The sequence below is a fragment of the Cornus florida genome, unplaced genomic scaffold (assembly GCF_030987335.1).
Source record: "Cornus florida cultivar Cherokee Brave unplaced genomic scaffold, ASM3098733v1 CherokeeBrave_3.0.0_Hap2_Chr10, whole genome shotgun sequence".
Lineage (NCBI taxonomy): Eukaryota > Viridiplantae > Streptophyta > Magnoliopsida > Cornales > Cornaceae > Cornus > Cornus florida.
This window is the reverse complement of record NW_026775580.1, coordinates 105,747,282-105,767,523: the sequence shown is the minus strand read 5'-3', so window position 1 is coordinate 105,767,523 and position 20,242 is coordinate 105,747,282. Positions and strand designations below refer to the sequence as shown.

General features: G+C 32.5%; 3 protein-coding genes across 3 annotated transcripts; all 3 read right to left on the bottom strand.

Annotated features, from left to right (window-relative positions):
* Positions 1 to 427: 427 nt before the first annotated feature.
* Positions 428 to 1,252, bottom strand: LOC132278329 (glycine-rich cell wall structural protein 1.0-like). Its single transcript, XM_059780122.1, has 3 exons — positions 1,213 to 1,252; positions 699 to 910; positions 428 to 562 (listed from the first exon to the last, which is right to left on the bottom strand). Exons 1-3 carry the CDS (start codon positions 1,250 to 1,252, stop codon positions 428 to 430), a joined length of 387 nt encoding a protein of 128 aa, XP_059636105.1.
* Positions 1,253 to 1,928: 676 nt separating this feature from the next.
* On the bottom strand, positions 1,929 to 5,193 carry LOC132276720 (reticulon-like protein B1). Its single transcript, XM_059778292.1, has 5 exons — positions 4,875 to 5,193; positions 3,233 to 3,413; positions 3,017 to 3,158; positions 2,547 to 2,616; positions 1,929 to 2,426 (listed from the first exon to the last, which is right to left on the bottom strand). Exons 1-5 carry the CDS (start codon positions 5,101 to 5,103, stop codon positions 2,257 to 2,259), a joined length of 792 nt encoding a protein of 263 aa, XP_059634275.1. The 5' UTR covers positions 5,104 to 5,193; the 3' UTR covers positions 1,929 to 2,256.
* An 11,438-nt stretch (positions 5,194 to 16,631) lies between these two features.
* LOC132276719 (RING-H2 finger protein ATL68) lies at positions 16,632 to 17,645 on the bottom strand. The gene has a single exon (XM_059778291.1). It carries the CDS (start codon positions 17,555 to 17,557, stop codon positions 16,922 to 16,924), a length of 636 nt encoding a protein of 211 aa, XP_059634274.1. The 5' UTR covers positions 17,558 to 17,645; the 3' UTR covers positions 16,632 to 16,921.
* Positions 17,646 to 20,242: the final 2,597 nt, after the last annotated feature.

Here is a 20,242-nt window from a genome sequence, read left to right as displayed (position 1 = left end):
CAGTGTGGGAGAGAGAGAACGAGTGAATACAAATATATAAAATCAACACCCTGACACATTCTACAGCCCTCGTGACTTATAACTATAATTGTAGAAGGAAATGACTCTATGCCATCTGTTAAACATGGTACGTCACTCATACAAAGTCGCGAGGCCTTGTCAATGCTTCTCAGTCTTGTCCCCGTATCACGCATCACGTGGTTGGACTTGATGACAATATGAACCACTTACGCTGTCTTTGGTGTGCTGGAATGGACTATCCATTCTAACAATTCGGTAGGTATGACAATATGATCATTCCATTAGAATGAAAATTCATCTCATGACTAACCTATTAAATGGTTAATTTTTATAAAAAAAAAAAACTGACTTTCCAAAAATTTTCATGTTCGAAGTCTAAAAACCACCACCACCATCGCCACAAACATCACTGTTTTCCCCCACCACAACCACCACCATCACTGTCACCGCCACTATTGTTGCCGCCTTCAACCGTCACACCATCGTCGCCTCCACTGCCTTCCACCACTACCACCTCCACCACGAACTTCCACCAATGCCACTTCCCACCATTACCATATTCGACCATCACCATTGCCATTGCCACCACTCTTGTCACCATTATCATGCCACCGCCTTCCACCACTACCACATTCGACCACCACCACTGCCATTGCCACTACCCTTGTCACCATTACCGCCACAACCACCACCGCCTTCGCCTTCCACCACCATGCTGATGCAGCCTCCACAGCCTTTCCACCTCCACCTCCACCACCATCACCACCTCGCTTGACACCACCAACCCACCGACTTTCATTATCGCCCCTGCCACTGCCACCGCCACCGCCACCACATTCGACCACTACCACTGCATTGACACCACCATCGTCGCCACCGCCTTTCACCACTACAAGCACCTTTCACCACCACCACCATCAACTACCACCGTCATCCCCCACCACCATTGCCTTCCACAACCACTACCGTTGCCGCCACCTCCACTGCCTTCCACCACCACCACCGTCACCTCCACTGCCTTCCACCACCTCCATTGTCACCTTCACTGCCTTCCACCACCTCCACCTTCCACTACCACCACCCTACACCGCTATCTCCTTCCACCACAACTACCACCGCCTCTACCTTCTACCATCACCGCCACCATAGCCACCTTCTAACACCACCACTTACACCACTACCGCTTTCCACCTTTACCACCATCGTCACCGCCATCCACCACTGCCGCCATTCCTTTTAAAAAAATTATAAAAGAATGTTATTCTGTTAATTTAATTTATTTGTAATAAGGGATATTTTGAAAATTTTAATTTGAAATTCATTTTATTCTAAATTTTAAATTGATCCAAACACTAAAAATTATTATAATTGCATTACAAACGCATTTCATATTTGTAACCAAATAAATATAATGAGAATGACCATTCCATTTCCATCCTCATTCCATTCCCACTTACATTCCATTCCAGCACACTAAAAGCAACATTAGTCTCAAGGAAAACTATTTCTTACTCAAAATGTAACTAGATGTAACGAACAGTCCTCCTTGACTCTCCATCCATCGGACCTTCAATGTCACATATTTGTAGATTATATCTTCGAAGTCTCACTCTCTCAAGTCCTCAAAACAGCATGCAAGCCCTGCAATGCATTCATGCGGACCAAGTAAAAGATTGAACAAAAATATAATTCAAACAATTTGACGAAGTAACAACCATTTTAGGGTCCCAAATAACACCATCGTTATGTCATCACGTAATCACCTACAGACCCATATAATGTATGTGACAACTGCTAGACTGAACATAAAAAAAAAACCCATATTCATCCAAATTTAAAACCCAACCACTAGAAAGTAGAAACATCAAAAACAAGACGAAAATGGCAAATACAGATGAACTCAAATGAAATCCTGAAAAATCACAGCCATCCAATTGCCAACCAGTGAGGATACCTATAGTTATGTTATTACAGAATCACCTACAGTTAACATGCAGGCAAACGCTGCTTTCACTGTGATATATAAGCACATATATATATATATGCATATATATGACTTCTAGACTAAAGACAAGGAAAGCAGAAATTCATCCAAATTGAGAACCCAACCACCAGAAACATCAGAAACAAGACTGAAAACTAGGGTTCTGGCAAAACATAGATAAGAAGAACAAAACACATCCCAAAAGCTCACGGCCACCCAATTGTCCACCAGAAGGGAAACATCAGATTCTCTTAAGCCCTTTTCTTGTCTTTTAATGGCCCTCTTGGAATCTTGCTCAAAACCTTGGCATCAAATACTGCATACTGCTTCATAAATTCAATCTTTGCCTTCTCTGCAAAGTGATCAACTTGGTCCTCGTACTTCTCATACAAAACAGGTACCGTATGAAGCAATACAAAAGCTGTGTCATTAAAAATTATGGTCGTCAAAACATAGTACAAAGCGTATAATATATATATATATATCTACGTATTCAATGTGAGAGAGAAAAAAAAATCCAACAAATATTTATTGTCATTACTTATATAAAACAGCGTCAAGAAGTTGCACCAATTCCCCATGATTGACAGAACCCACAAACCAGCAATAACCTGAACACCAAAGCACAATCTATTAGAAGTTGGTAAATCAAATCATAAATTATGTAAATGCTAATATACCTCACAATTGCAATGTTAGCTGTAACATCCGGAAAAAATACTAGAAATTGGCCAAATTTAAAAAAAAAAAAAATCAGAAACATGTAGATAAAAAGGTAATAACATCTTTTCAGTTCACAAAGTATAAGCTGTATACCAAAACCAGCATGTTTAAAAACAGTTAGGATAGAGTATACTAATTTAGTCATCCAATCTCAACGACGCAACTAAGTTAATTACTATAAAGCCCATAACAGAAATCAATGTAGCGTTCTGCAGACTACCAACGCAACAATGACTAGCAAGGGGAGAAAGAAATTAAAAAAAAAAAAAGTAGATAACAATGACATACAGATAGAAACTTCTTCAAATCTCTTCCAGATGCAATGTCACGCAGCACAACAAAAGCTCGGTTAATTTCATTCCTCAAGGCAGACGCAAACTGGAGGAATGGATCCTCTGGAAGATGAAGTTCAGGAATATGCGGAGGAGACCTGTAAAGAATTTAGTTAGCCTATGAATTCGGTAAATTACCAAGCATAGAACTAGAAAAGTAATAGAAACCTACTTGTTAATGAATGTTGTAGCATTGGACCACAAGAACAAGACTGCAAGCGATAGAATTAAAATGTGGCAAACTAGAGAGAGCAGGTGGTATTCGAGCAATTCAAAAAAAACCCAGATTGCAGTGGCTCCTCCGAGTACACTGGCAGATATCTTCTTGTTCCTCCATAAGAATATATCAGCAGCTGCCAAAGGATTAATGCTCGTAATATAGGATGGTAGAATATAATCTATAAGTAAAAGATTAATTTGACAAAAATGCCTGGAGTATTTGTTATTGGCAAGAATGCCTCGAGTATAATTAAGGAAACAAGGAACAGAATCTTATTCTTTCAAAAAATTATTCTACTGTTCTCAAATTAATTTTCACTTCACAATAGTTCCAAGGAAACTAGAGCATAGAAGGCTGTTAACATTGAATATGATATCATCTGGTGAGACAATTGGAGCTCCCCCAGGGGCTCAGGTGATGGCATCCTGAGGACGCAGCAGTGGCCTTGCGCAATCTTGGGAGACTCCCGCAAGAAGGCTTTGCGAAGTAGCACAATCCTTGAGGATTCCAGTGAAGGTAAGGCAACAATCAAAAAGACAAGGACACGTACCTTTGAAACTTCACTCAGGGAGTACTTGGTTAATCCATGTTTTGAAAAACAAGGACACCTCCCCCCCTCAGGGAGTACTTTAATAATTAAAACTTCAAATTCTCAACAATTAAAAATAAATAAAATAAAATTCTGTATACCTCAAACCCACAAAGAATGTACAAACCAATGTGCTTAATCTCTAAATCCAGAAAATCCATTCACCATCACCAAAATCCATGAGTTAGACCTTAAAATTTCCTCCTCAAAGCCTCGTTAATTTCAACTTTCACACTCCTTATTTTTCTACTTTACTTTATTTATTATTTTCCTTTTTTGTTCTTCTCCAATGCATCTGCACATATGAGAAACTTATAATCAAAGTGCGAGATTGCCAATTGCCAGTACAAAAAAAAAGGGTGCAATGAGCAAGAAGAGAGCCACATCAGAAGGAAAATGATCCATCTTAGGGTTCTAAGTATCTGCAATCATTGCTTGGAGTTTCAGTCACCAATATGTAGCAGGACTGCAGGAGGCATTTCTATCACTAGATAATAAGATGTGAAGCCCTGAAGAAAAAAACCGGAACCTAATGGCACTACCCTTCCATTTTTCAAGTTGGGCGCTAAATAACGAAATGTCCACAGCTCTTAATTTTAATTTCATTTCTCTTTCCACTGTATTCAGTAACCAAAGAATAACAAGCTTCAGAAACACAAAAACAAATCCAACAGATTAACATAACCGTGAGTAACATAATTAGATCTAAATACACTTCAAACTTCTAAAAACACTTATCTCTTCCTCTAACTACAAACCAACAATCAAACCGTCAAAATAAACAAGAACTCTCCATATATATATATATATCCAGTTTGTTCGCATTTCCATAGATCTAAAGACACTTAAATATTCTAAAATCCTAATCCATCTACAATAATGACATCTCTGAATAAAGCAGTAGCCAGATCGTAAATGAAACAAAACCACTGTCGGTATGTGTATGAATAATATATGTATGTGTGTCAATCTATACATATATAAAGAGTGTGTGTTTTTTCTTACGTTTTCCTCCGCCGAAAACCTGATGAACCGGTTTCTCTCTGCCGAACAAGCGGTACATCTTGTCCTTGACAGACGAGGACGAAGGCGAAGCAGGCTTCTTCTCAGTATGCTTCTTCTTCTCATTGTCGGAATCAGAAGACGACGACGAATCGTCGCCGTGAAACTTCTCGGCGATCTTGTCCATCAACGACTCACTTTTGGATTCCGGATTATCAGCGTGACCGGCCATGTCTACCGACACGAAACCCTAGCGTTTCGGCGAAAGTAAAAATTCGTACCCAACCAGTGGAGAATAATGGGGTTTTGTTTGTCGAGAAACGAGCAGCTCACCGATATATAGTAGCAGTACAGTCATACGTGTAAGTGTGTACGTGTGTGAAGCACCATTTGAGTCCGGACCTTTGCTTTGGAAACCTAACCTGTGGTTTGGGTGAAATTTTAAGCGAGAATTTTTATAAAGTATAGGTGGTGTTTGAATGATCAAAATAAATAAATAACTAATAAAAAAAAATGGAGGAGTAGTATCATGTTAAGTCCGTGTTCCATAATAGTACTCTAATTAAACAGGTGTTGAAAATTAAAGATTTTGCAATTAAGGATCATTTTATAAATAGTTTAATGTTAAGTTTGAGAGCACGGTTTAAATTTGGGATTGGAGGAAAGCCAAGACGGCCTTGGCATAGGCGACCTAGCCTTCAATTTGGAAAGTCACAAAATTTAAAATATTCTTATATAAGTTATATTATAATTATTTTAGGCTAAAAATTTTATAACCCCATTCACCGTTTTTAATTAAACTCTATCCAACACAAAAATGTTCAAAAATTATGACTTTTTTTTTTTTTTCTCTATCTATCCATTCTCTCTCCTCCTCATATAGAATATTAATATTTTTCCCAAATATTTATATTTCGCAGTTTTTACAACAATACTAAATTTTTCTTTTTTCCCAAAGTTATGTATTTAACACTTATTTGGAAAAGTAGTGAAACTTTCCATATAATTTTTCTAATTTTTTTCTTTTATTTATTTATTTTTTTCTTATTCCTCATATACTTGCTCTAATCTCTCAACAAGTCGTTTCACTTCTCTCTCGTTACTAATTCATAGTTCTCTTTCGTCTACACTTAATACTCGTTACTCTCAATTTGAACCCTTTTTTATTCTATTGAAAAAAAATTAGGAGCATTGGATTGGGATTTTCTAAATAAGGTTTTATTGTTTATTATTATTATTATTATTATTTTGATTTCATTAACTTTTGTTATTATAAATTTGTGTGTGCATATATATATATATTTCATATATTTGTATATTTTAACCAAATATAAATACAATAATCTAATTTTGCATTTAACAAAGTAAGTAGGATGATTTTAAATAAATATTATTTAATATTAATATATCATTAAGATGGCACTTTTTATTTTTTGCCTAAGGCCTATGGTGCTTATCGTTCATTTTAATAAAAATTTCTCACTCTTATAATCTGTTGTGAAGTTGAAATATTATATATAAAGGCCTCATATTTAAAAGTTCACCTAGCCTCTCAAAATTTTGAAAATCGGAACATATTTAAATACGGGTTAAATTTTAAGCATACATTTCTTTGTGACCTCTCATAATTTTGGGAACTAGAGCCCACACCAAGGAAAGTTGATTAAAATATTGAATTAAAATTTCTTAAACGGTCCTCTTTTATTACTTAAATACGAGTTAAATTTTAAGCATACATTTCTTTGTGTGGTCAATAAGATAATAGGTTTAAAATTACTATTTAATAGACAAATTTGTCACTCAAATAAAGTAAATTTACAAAATTTACTACTTAAAATTTCAACAGTTTTTTCAAATTTTGCAAAGCTTTTTTAAAAGTTTATCGACAAAGTATTAGAGGCTAGAGACTTCCACTTGTGGTGCTTTATATATGGTTCTAGTGTGAAGTAAAGAATCCATTGTCCTAGCTTCTAGTTAAAATCTCAAAAGTAGGACGTATCAACATAATGGAGCATAGTTACTTATTTATGTAAATTGAAGATGATTTGTGAAATAAATTATTTATGATTCTTAAAAATTTAATGAAATTTTTGGTCTTGCCATTAAAAATTTAAACTTAATAATAGAAGTGTTGAGTTCTGATCTCTTGCTTCCTGCGGTATAAGAAAATTAATCCACACTTTTATATGGACCGTTATATTAAATATAACTGTCATTTTTCAAATCCACCTATATCATTTCTTTTTAACACAAAATCACTCTCAGCCTAATTTTAGTTTCTATATTTAATTTTATCATTACTATCTACTGTAACAATAAAAAGGTAATTACCAAAATAAAAATAGAAATCTTTACCCTTATATATTACTAAAATTTTGTTTTTCTTTAAATGTTTCCTTGAACAAAATATAGAAAGCTTTAAAATAAAAATAATACCAATATATATTACTAAAATTTTGTTTTTCTTTAGATGCTTGTTTGAAATAAATATCTTTGTGGCTCACTTCACCTCTATTTTTCATGTTTTTGTCTAACAAAAAAGAATTACACCAGGTCTTAGATGGTTCACTTAAGGGAAGGATAAAGAAAGATAATTTGTTTTATATCTTTAAACACAAGTTGATTAAAATAATACCACTACATATTACTAAAATTTTGAGAATCAGGGCAGCTCAGGAAGAAAGTTGATTAAAATATTAAACTAAATTTTCTTTAACGGCACTCTATTAATATTTAAATACGAGTTAAATTTTAAACATACATCTCAAAATTTTGGGAATCAGAGCTGGCCCAGAGGAAAGCTGATTAAAATATTGAATTAAATTTTCTTTAACGACACTCTCTTACTACTTAAATACAAGTTAAATTTTAAGCATACATTTCTTTGTGTGGTCAATAGGATAATAGGTTTAAAATTACTATTTAATAGACAAATTTGTCACTAAAATAAAGTAAATTTACAAAATTTACTACTTAAAATTTCAACAGTTTTTTCAAATTTTGCAAAGCTTTTTTAAAAGTTTATCGACAAAGTATTAGAGAGATTAGATACTACTAGGTTTCAACCAAAAAAAAAAAAAAAACACAAATGCTTTCTGATAACAAATTTATTCTATTAAATAAAAGATAAAATTATTTCAAATTATTATATGAAATAGAAAAGACAAAACACACATGGAGATAAATAATGGCAAGGCTCTCACTTCGCATTTCAAACTTCAAGGGTTCCATTCCAATGAAATTTATAAAAAAATAATAATTATTTTAAAGTCATGGGGAACTGTTCTCTATTTTCAATATATTTAACAAAAAATTCCTTTTAGTTAACAGAACCACCTTTACCAAGGCATCCACTTCCCCCTTGTGGTGCTTTATATATGGTTCTAGTGTGAAGTAAAGAATCCATTGTCCTTCCTTCTACTTAATCTCCATTGAACTTCAAGAATGGCGATACGTCCTACTTTTGAGATTTTAACAAAAGCAATGCTCCAAGGATGAAAATCACAGTAACAAACTGACTCTATTTTCAATAATGTAATGACACAGACTTATTCAGTCTTATAAAATATGATTCATAATTATCCCAAAATTGTTTATTAACACCAATCCATCATATTTGTACTAGCTAATAAATAAACCAACCAGATTAAATAAAATTTTAAGCACACATATAAATGTTAGGTACTTCTATCCCAAGCAGCGGGGACTCAGCATCTTTGTTTACTGACTCACACACGAGTTGTGCATGCTTCCTATTTTCAGCCAAGGAATAATTTTAATATCACTTTGTCACGCCACGGACTGAAAACTCCAGCTTGTGACAAAATGGTATATATTCTATTTTGATCACCAGGTTTTAAATGGTTCACTTGGGGAAGGATAAAAAAAGATCCTTTATTTTATATTTTTTAATACAAGTGTCGAAAATATCAACAAGAAAATTTGTGCCAAATGCCACTCCTCAAAATCAAGTTAAGCCAATTTGGAAATATCGAAATGGCTTAAAATTGAAATAGAAAGAAATTTTGTTTAAACTTAAAATAAAATTTTCTCCAATTTAAATTTCAATGTATCAATTCGATATTTCAAAATGCAACATTGCAGTATATTTGTCGGTAAATTTACTTATACTCGAGAAATATATTTATTTGAATTTTAGTGTGTGCACATGCAAAAAAGACCATATACTATTATATTATAAAAGACAACATTATAGTATATTTGTTGATAAATACTATTGTTTCTTTGGAAAAGGCTCTAATATCATTGGACAATGCTCTATTATCTTACTATACATTGTTGCAAAATTGAAAGATAACACTAAATTTTATTATATATACTGGTATTATTTTTCTTTCAAAGGTTTCTATATTTTTTTCAAAGAATACATATATGATTATATAAATTATTTGTTATGATTTAAAGAGAGAGACTAAAGAATATATATATATATATATATATATATATATATACACACTAAAGGATGAAAACTTTATTAATGGGCTTTTAACTAATCTTCTTTCTATTTATTTTTTTCATATAGTTTATAGATTTGTTTTTTAAAATGTACATTAAAAATGCACCGGCAAAAAAAAAAAAAAAATGAAAAAAAAAAAATTAGTAATACGGCACATTCTAATAATTAAGGCAATTACCTAAAGAAGAAAAAGAAAACAATTTTCCTGAAAAACCTTGACACTGCTACAAATGGTTCAGGGACGGAGTCAGAAAATTGTTTCAGGGAGCACATTGTAAACTAAATACATATTTACGTAATAATGTGTATACACATAAATGGGTGTTTATGGAGAATATACGGGTGTTTATGGAGAATATACGCGCGCAGGTAAATATATATAAAGAGATTGATATTTTTGGGATAAGGTAAATTAATAAATTACATATATATATAATATAATGAAACAATTTAATAAAAAAATTTAAGAAAACATGTATAATATATAAGAGAAGGAGAAATTTGAGGGGGATATTTTTACACATTTCCAAAAATATATATAAATAAAATAAGGGAAAGAACAAATCCAAGGAGGGACATGCACCTGGTCCGGTACCGCCGCCGTCCTGAAAGGGTTCAAGCTTATGCCAAATATATTATTATTATTATTTGGTTGGTATTGATTTTTATTTAAAAAAAATCTGGAACTGGATCAGACCCAAGAATGTTTCTTTGTTCAAGAGAGAGACTAATAAGCAAAAGAGACCGGAAGAGAGTCGACTATTTTCTATTTTTTATTCTTCCTTTTTAGTAATTGCCTTAATTATTAGAATGTGTGCTATTGATAATCTTAAATTTAGAAATTAAAATCAGCAAATATTGATTTTCTAGTAAAAGGTAAGAAAATTAGTCGGTTTGGAATATGAACGTTAGATTAAATTTAACTGTCCACATACAAAGTATGGATAAATTCCCTTGCCCACCGGTAAGAGAGAGATGAGGACTCTGTATACATAGAGAAATAGAATTTTGATAACTTCTAAGGAAGTGTTTGCACTGGCGGATCCAGCATAAGGCTGGGCTGGGCTCCAGCCCACCCAAAATTTTTTTTTTTTTTAATTACTATGGGTATTTTTAGCCCAGCCCAAAATAAAAAAATTTATTATGCCCACCCAAATAAGCCCAACTCAACTAAACCACAATACTAAAATAAAGGCCTAAACCTAACAAGCCCTATTAATGATGAGTATTAGGATATGAAATAAAACATATTTTGAGATAAAATTGTTGTAGAGGCCGTTCTGAAATTATATATATAGAATAAATTCATAATTTCAACATTTTCAAATCATCATGAAAAATAAACAGAGCTCCTGTGTTTATCTAAAAAGTATTCAACAAACAAACAAAAAAATCTATGGCATTATAAATTAAGAAAATTTGATGATTTTGATCTTTAGTAGACAAGGAGTATTAGTATAAAAGATAACATATAAATTCAATAATTCACAAATTAAAGGTTACTAACTTACTACATATTTAAATAAAACAAATATAGATGGGTAAGTGTTAGAATTTCATATTGATTTATAAAATAAAATCACAAACAAAAATTACAATAATTCAATCTTTAAAATAAATAAAAAAATCAAATATGAAACGTGTTAAAACATAGCACGATGGGAGATGAATTTCTTGCTGATTGCATGACCGTACGGGACCTTGTTTGAAAATTTTACTTGGAGTTTATTATTGACGAATTCAAGTCTTTAAAGACTTGTCGAGCACAACTTAAATAGATATTTTGTAATATTTGAATTTAAATATTTATCTAGATTATGTTATAAAAAAATTTGCTTAAGAAATTGTGTTATTAAATTTATGTTTAATTTTAGCCCACCCCACGGACAATTCCTGAATCCGCCCTTGGGTGTTTGAAAGCACAAACTAATGTTAGTTCAACGTAGAACATGTTAATTATTTCAATTGGGAGTCTTAATCTTGGAAATTAGCATTGCCATGTAGGTATTAAGCTAAATGAGGCTGTTCGGATCAAATGAATTTTTATAGAAATTAGATTCTTCTTTTGGGATAGGACATTATTGCATCAAGAAAAGAATTGTTAGTTCAAATAAGGTTTGGGTATCACTTGTTCCATCGTTCACAACTGATACAAGGTCAATAAAGTTCAGAGTCATTCAGGGATAAGAAAGACAATTAGCTTTTGTGTGAGAATTGTTAGTTCAAATTAGGTTTGCTTTTGTGATGTTCATTTTCTCATAAACTCGTGAAATTAGGAATACCGGAACTCGAAAAGACCTTAACAACTGGCTTTGGATTCTCCCAAGTTCCAACTACAACTCTTTTTTTTTGGAACTCGAAAAGACCTTAACAACTGGCTTTGGATTCTTCCAACTACAACTCTTTCTTTTTTCTTTTTCCGAAAGCGTTTAAAAAAAAAAAAAAAAAACAACACTAACAAAGAGAAACAGAAAAAAGATCTATCTCAAGCGATGCTAACAGCCAAGATGGCCACACCTCCCAAGCAAGATCAACTTAGTAAGGAAATCTCAGACGAATGTTACAAACGTCCTGTATTGAATTTGAATGAAAAGTGAAATAGGTATAAATAGATTGAGTGTTTATAATACTTATTAATTTAAGCTTTTGGGTCGCCACACCAAGCGCTGGACCCAAAAGCATCTGGGTGAACACTCCTGAGTAGGTAGAGTGGCCCAACTTTAATGAGTGTGTTGATAGTTCGAGTGGAAAAAATTATTACAAGGGGACTCTTGTCTTACATTGGATTCAAATAAAAATTGAAATGGGTATAAATTGGTTAGGTGTGGACGAAATGGGTATAAATGGGTCGAGTGTGGGTGTTGCGAGTTTGGGTGGAAAAAATTGTTACAAGGGAAGTCTTATCCTACATCGGATTCGAATAAAAAATAAAATAAGTATAAATTGGTTGGGTGTGGACGAAATGGGTAGTATAAATAGGTCGGTGTGGGTGTTATCACCAGATAATAGTTTAAACTTTTTAGTCAACCAAGTTACACTAGTCTACTTACCAAATCCACATGTAGGCTTCTACTCTAAGCACTAGCTAAAATGGAATTAAAGTCTTGTTCCTATCTCCTATAAGACACGAAGTATTTTTTTTTTTTTTTTTTTTACTTTTGAAAATCCGGACTCTAATCAATAGCTAAAATGGAATTAGAGTCTTGTACCTATCTCCTATCAAAAACGAAGTAGGTTCGATTATTGGGGCGCATCGGAAGTGGAATGATGGAGGATTTTTTATTGGGTGAGGGGCTAATTGGGATTGTTTAAGTATCGCCAAACATAAATCTGCCACAGTTGGACTGGTCCGAACAAACGGAGGTTCATTTAGGCTAAAACACTGTTTTGGAGTGGTCCAGAAAAATAGACTGGTTTATTTTGGCTATATTGTAATTGTACGCGCCAATAACAAAACATGCAAACCATATTGAAGATCCAACCAATGCAATAAATTAAGCATCTATAAAATATTTCACAACACATGATTTACATGATTCACCTAAACACAAGTTACATCCATTGATGAGGAGATTGTACTATAATGATGATTAGATATTACAATCTGTAGAGAATTACCAATACCGAAACAACTTAGTATACTCACTATCATAAATAGTTTTCCCTGTGTAATTGGTTGCCCGGGCAGAGAAGGAATACCTGAGCCTTGTACCGCATACTGCAAGACGCCCTTTTGCTACGAGACACCCTCTCATTTTCAGCGTTCACTCTATTAAACCTAATACTCTCTATCCATTAACTCACAAATCTTACACAAGTCTCACAAAATCTCTATTCACTTTTGTCACACCCCTGGCGAGACTACCCTTTTAGAGTACATATATCTCCACTCATACTTTTCAACAACATCATAGGTACCTATTTATAGTGTCCCATACCACAATGATTACAATTTCTAAGAGCCCAAAACATGTTTCTACAAGAAATTACACTAATAAATTATTTCTAAAATAGAAACTAATATTAATATAAAGTGTAAGTCACAATTCCTAACACCGATAAATGACCCGGATCTTATATGTGTTTACACCAAGACAGACTTTAGAACCTACATCGTGTCTTGTGTAACTTCATCGTGTACCATGTCCTATGCCATTAGATTGCTTATGCAATAACTTAAAACATTTATGAAATAATTTTTCATCACTTATGCAACAACTTATACATTAATTTTTTCATATATTGTATCTATTGCACTACAATGCAATGTGTCACACTATATAGGATTAAGGCATATGTTCTCCTCTACACAATAATCTAGATCAATTAAAAGTTCGTTTTGTATCTTAACTACTCATTTTCAAATAATATCCACATTGTCCACAAATATTCATTTTTTACTTCAAATTTTTTTATAATTTAATTCATAACAATTTTTGAATTGAATCAACAAATGCTTGTATTTTTACGTCATCTCAAGATCATTAAAACTATTTCTTATAATTACGCCATATGACACTAATATGACGTATTGGAAATGACCTGACAATAAAAATTAAAGATTCAAATTTTAATGATACATGACATATTATAAAATCGTTACAACATTTAATAATGGTGGGACGAATGACCTTTTTTTGAGATAGTAATTAAGACAAAATATAACTACAGCACTTATGGACTGGCGGAAATAACTGTCATTCAATTTTTGCACATAAAATTTTCATTTTTGTGTTAACTTTCACTTTTTGTACTTAGAGATGGTGATTAGGCCATTCGAATTTTAATGACACGTGACATATCATAATAAAACCGTTACAACATTTAATTATGATGGGGCAAATCACGTCTTATTGAGACAAGAATTAAGACAAAAAAAAAAAAAAAAAAAAAAAACTACAACAATTATCGACAGTTTTGTAATAAATTATTGTCATTCAACTTTTGCACATCTAATTTTTATTTTTAAGTGAACTTTCACTCTCTGTAGGCACGGACGGTAATTAAGCTTCACGTGACACTGATGTTGTTGAAGGATATAAATATTAAATTTATACCTTTTCCAACAACTTAAACTTTTAAAATATATAATTATTAATAGGGTATAGAGTCAAATATCTCGAATTCAAACATCACCGTTACCCTAATTAAAAAATTGAAAAGTCATGTGAATGAGTGTGTTGAAGGATATAAATATTAGGTTTAATTTCACTGACCCTTTCAAGTTTGACCAAATATCACAGTAAAACATTTTTCGAATATTACTATCACTAACACCCTAAATAACTTTTCCATCATTAACACCATCAAAATAGATTTGAAATAACATTTTTACCTCATTTTTTAAATGTCTTTTAATTTAGGATTAATTTTAATGACACCTCCTAAGGTTTGGACACATATCACATAGAGATATTTTTCGAAAATAAATATTACTCAGACCCCAAATCACTTTTCCGTTACTTTTACCGTTAAAAATATGCTAAATTTACTCCTATTTTTTAATCCAATATATGGGCAAATTGAAAAGACAATATTGCCCTCGTTAGCTTTTCTCTCTCTCCTCTCCGTACACTGGGTGGGTATGGCTTTGAGCCTTCAATACTTTAATGATCGGAAAAAATCTTCTTGTGGTTTTTAATGATGTCAACTTTTTTCTTCCAGCTATTAAAAACTTTTTTCTTTCTTAACATTGAAATTAAATATATTTTAAAAATAAATATACATATTTATTACCATATTGAATTTACAATAACACATTTACAAGACATGAAATTGAATACTACAAATATATTTTAAAAATGAGATATACGATTTCTTAACATATATTTTTAAATAAAAATTTATATATAAGTACATTTTATATTCAATTATATACATTGGACTAATGGGGGTAAAAATGTTAGTCTATACATCAAACAACTATTTTGTTATTCAACACAAAGTCAAAGGCTAACAATATTATTTTACATGCAAAAAGTTGTCTTACGTCACTAAAAAGTAACCATTGAGTTATGAGTGAAAAACGGACTATAAGTTTGCGACGTGAGAGATAATAATTTTCGAAAGTATGATATTTGTCAAAACTTCAAATGGTGTCATTGTAACTAATCCTAAATATTAAAAGTATACCATCTTTATTAATTTAAACTTTTGAAGGAAATGATTATTAACAAACGTTGTATATTGATAATAAGTTCAAGTTTTAATGAGTCGTTACAATATTCAATTATGATGAGACAAATGACACCTTCTTGAGACAACAATGAAGACAAAAATAAAAAATAACTATAGCAGTTATAGACAGTTATGACAAAAATAACTATTCAATTTTTGAATGTGTAATTTTGATTTTCTTTTTGTATGCTTATAGAAATTCCCTTTTATGCGTTAATTTTAACTTTTGTAGTAGTGTAGTGTAATTTTCTATTTCGTACTCAAATTATAAGCAAATAAAATCTCAAGTCTTCAAAAGTTTTTGTATTTTTTTGCCATGCATTCATTCCTTCATTGTTGAAGTCCTTTTAAAAAGTTTTTCATTTTCTTCTACATTGGCCTAATTCATTTGGTCACTTCACGGCCAAAAAACGTATAGTCGTATACCATAATGTCTGGCACTTCTTTTTACACTGTGTTCTCGGCGAACTCTCGCATGCTCATGTTCCACACAAAAATCTCCATAAATTCTTTTTGTCAAACAATATGTATTAAGTTAGTTCAATCCTTACAATATTTGTCCCTGCGTGACCCGATCTAAGCCATTAATTAAAATAATTTGGTTAAATAAATTGGTCGAACGGGGACAACAAAATGTACAGTATTTATCTAATCCATTAAATTTACATTGGACACGTTCAATTTTGACTAAAATCAGCACAATTGGATGACAGCCAAGTAATATATATATATATATATATATATATATATATATATATATATATATATATATATTAACCTAGTGGCTTTCCCAATTATAATTATAGATTTTGTTAACTTCAAAATATAATGGAAAAAAAAAAAAAAAAAAGTGAACATAATAAATAAATTTGTGTGTCTTATATTTAAAACTCTTTAATTGAATGAGACGAGGTTGGAGTAGAATAATTTTGACAATCATTTTCAAATCTACTCTTCGAATTTCCATTGAGGTGGGTCAATACTTAATTGTAGGAAAACAATTCCGCCACAGCACGATAATCAGCCACTTTCATGAGCATATTATAAAATATTTGAAATTCGAATTCAGCCTTTCTTTAAAAATTTAAATTATTGATTAATTGTCAAAAAAAAAATTGAAACCAATATATTCCACATAGCCTAACTAAGAAATGTTGTTCACAAATTGCATGAATATCCAGCAATATACATAGTTCAGATTTAGCAAATGTGTAACAACAAATCATGTCAAAAGACTAAAGCTCAATTCTTGTATTTAAGATTGCTTTTGCTAAACGTTCATAAGCAAAACTCTCAATTCCCACAAATTTCCTATCCAAAACTATACGGAGTACTACTTTTTCAAAGCAACCAAACACATTCAATCTCATGAAACCCCAAAACCACAAACCAATCATCACCTCCTCCGACCATCCGAGTATTGAGACAGCGGCACCACCTCATAGAGCGGCGTGGACAGCGGCGTCGGCAGTGGAGAGTTCCGGCAGACCGGACACGACGCGTTCAGCTTCAACCACGCGTCGATGCAAATCAAGTGAAAGTAATGCCGACAATCCGGCAACATCCTCATCATCTCGGCGTCCTTGTACTCGCACAAACAGATCGAACACGTCGAATCATTGCCTCTACCACCACCGTCCTTCGAAAATTGAAATCTAGGGTACGAATTGATGACTGCTTGATCCAGCCCTACGACGGCGTTTTCGGTGCCGTCGTCGTCGTCCTCGGCAACGAATATTATACGGGGGAGGACGATGCCGTTGTCGGAGTTGTTGGGGTTAGGGTTTTGGTTTTGGTGGCGAGGGCGGCGGTGGATGGCGCGACAGCAGACGTAGGAGGCGAGGACGAGGGTGGAGAGGAGGACGAGGAAGGCGAGGGCGATGGCGATGGAATAGCCGAGGCCGAGGTGGTTGAAGCTTGGGGCGATGTAGTTGGCCGGTGGTGGTATGGCACCGTATGCGGCGCCGGGAACGGTGGTGGTGGAGGAATTGACAGCAGAAAGGCTGCCGCTGCCAATGGAGGTGTAGGACATTGGGAGGGAAGTGGGGTGGTAGGAATTTCCATTTGTTTGTGAGGAGGAGAGAGAGAGAGAGAGGGAATAGTGGGTGGATCTTTATTTGGGGAAGGTTGGTGGGTGGGTGGGTCTACTGCATTTAATACTCTTCTTTGGTTTGGAAATAGAAAAGGTCAATGGGTCATTAATAAGGTGGATGGGTAATTGGGTAGGCATTTGGATTTGAATTCGGGTTCGGAAATGACGGGTCGTGATAAAATTATGCTGAATTCTCGGAAAGGTAGAAATCGAATCTTACTAGAATTCATTTTAGAAGACTCCTTGATTACTGAACCATTTGTCTGCCAGTTATGAAATTGATTTTGGAAAGTCAATTTAGAGTTTCACCATTGAAGTTCACACCGCATGAGATTTTGAGGGATTTAATTTGGATAAAAACTGACATCATAATTAAAATAATTGCTATTAGTAAACTTTTTAATGCGGTATCATCACTCATTTATTTATTTTTTATTTTAGAGAATTTCAAGCAAATAAAGAAAAATAATTCTTAAATAAGTTTCAATAACGTTAATCTTTTACAAATTGTCTATTCTAAAACCTTTTACCTCTTCCTTTGAGGACAAAAATGTTATCCCATTGAAATAATGGCTTTTTGATAGTGCCCAATCAAATTGGCTCATCATATAAGTTTGTACTTTGTAGAAAGAAAGAGTTGCACAAAATTATACTCAAATTTTCCAAAACACCACGAATAAAATGTGCCTAAGTCCGTGTTATTAAGGGATACTGGATCAAAGACCCGACAACCGGCTCATGTTTTCATCCACACTTTAACTTTCCTCTTTCCCTTTTTCTTTAATGTTTTTCCTTTACCTCGATCAAAGTCTTAAAAAAATACTAAAAAGAATGAGAGATTCCATTCTCATCCGTCAATCATTTAAATTGTTGACCAGACAAAAAGAAGTAGAAGAAATTTCGTTTCACACCATGAAACCAAATACACACGGATAAGGATCTCAAATGTAGGATTATAGTGTAAATATAGCCGTATATGTTTGGCATTGAGGTCGTGATTTTCATAATTAAAAGACAATATATATTTATATATCATGTTAAATAACCTTGTAAGATCAAGCTCAAAACCAAAATTTTAACTCATGGATGCAATCAAGTATCACATTTTAAATGACCTTGTAAGATCTCCTAAAATATGATATGATTTCTATATTGATGGGACATAATTAAAAATAAAAATAATTCAATAATTTGATTTTAAAATTTTGTTAAGTTATTATTTTTCAAATCTTGGATTTACAGTTGCATATATTGAGAGAAGTTTTTTAAAATTAAAGTTGATCAAATCTTACCAATTTCGACGATGTAATAAGAGATATTGATTGAATGAATTGGCTATAATATCTATTAAAAAAATATGTTAGAGAAAGTTGATTAGAGTACTTTAATTAATAATTTTACAACACTAAATGCAAGACGATCATATTTACTTTGATATGGAGTTAAATTTTGATTTTTATTATTATGTTGTGTTAAATATTTCTTTTAATTTTTTTTATGTAAACTAAATTGTACTCTTTATAACATTAAGACCGAATTTTATTTTGTGTGTTTTTAATATTAATATACTTATGTGTTCATTATATCATTTTAATAAAAATTTCACACTCTTAAATTTGTTACGCGTGTAAATCTTATAAAAAGCCACGCATTTGAGAGTTTCCTCCCAAATTTTGAGACAAGTGGTTCATTCTGGACCATTTACTTTATTTGGACAGAAATGGTTGCACGGGTGCAGTTTCCCATTTCTCTTACTAATTTCCCATTTCTCTCTACTAAAACGGACGAGAAACGAAGACCTTAAAACAAAGTGTCCTTATTTGTTTGGCAGGTCACATCGATCTAAGCACCTTTAAAATAATTAATTATAATTAACATATGTCTATAAGCTCTCTGGTCCACAATGAAATATTATCCTATTAAAAAAACTTATTATTTTAATAATAAAGTAGGCATTTATGCACATACACAACAACTGGATTGTTTGTGATAGGCGTTAAAAGTTGCTGTTGAAACTTGAAAACTATGTGGTATATCATAAGAGTACATGGGCCACAATATTTAACGCCTAGTCCCAAATTCCATAAATCTCTGCACTATTATCTCAAACAATTGGCTCCATTCTTATCAACCAAAACATAGAATTTACTCCACTGCATGTTACATATTAAAACATGGGTGAACTGCATTAAACCTTTTTCTTTTTTTTTTCCTTTCTGCATTTTGCACTAAACTCTTTTTTTCTTTTTTATTTTATTAAAAAAAACCCTTCGACTATTCAAGGGGATGATTTAATGGACAGAAGTTAATTGAAAATGATCTATTTAGATATTGAGTTTTTTCATATATTTTTGAGACAAAAATATCCTTGTACCTATTTTAATATACCACACATATACATCTACTTCATTATCACTCTTAGCCGCATATCTCCACCATTGCAGCAATACGTATTCTTCTTTTTGCTCAACTTCTTTTATTCATTCATTCATCACACATATATATATAAACCATTATAATATTATATATAATATGTATCATAATATAATGGTATATATAATATGTACCATTAAATATTATTTATACTATATTTACATTTTTATCCAACCTTCTGACCTATATAAA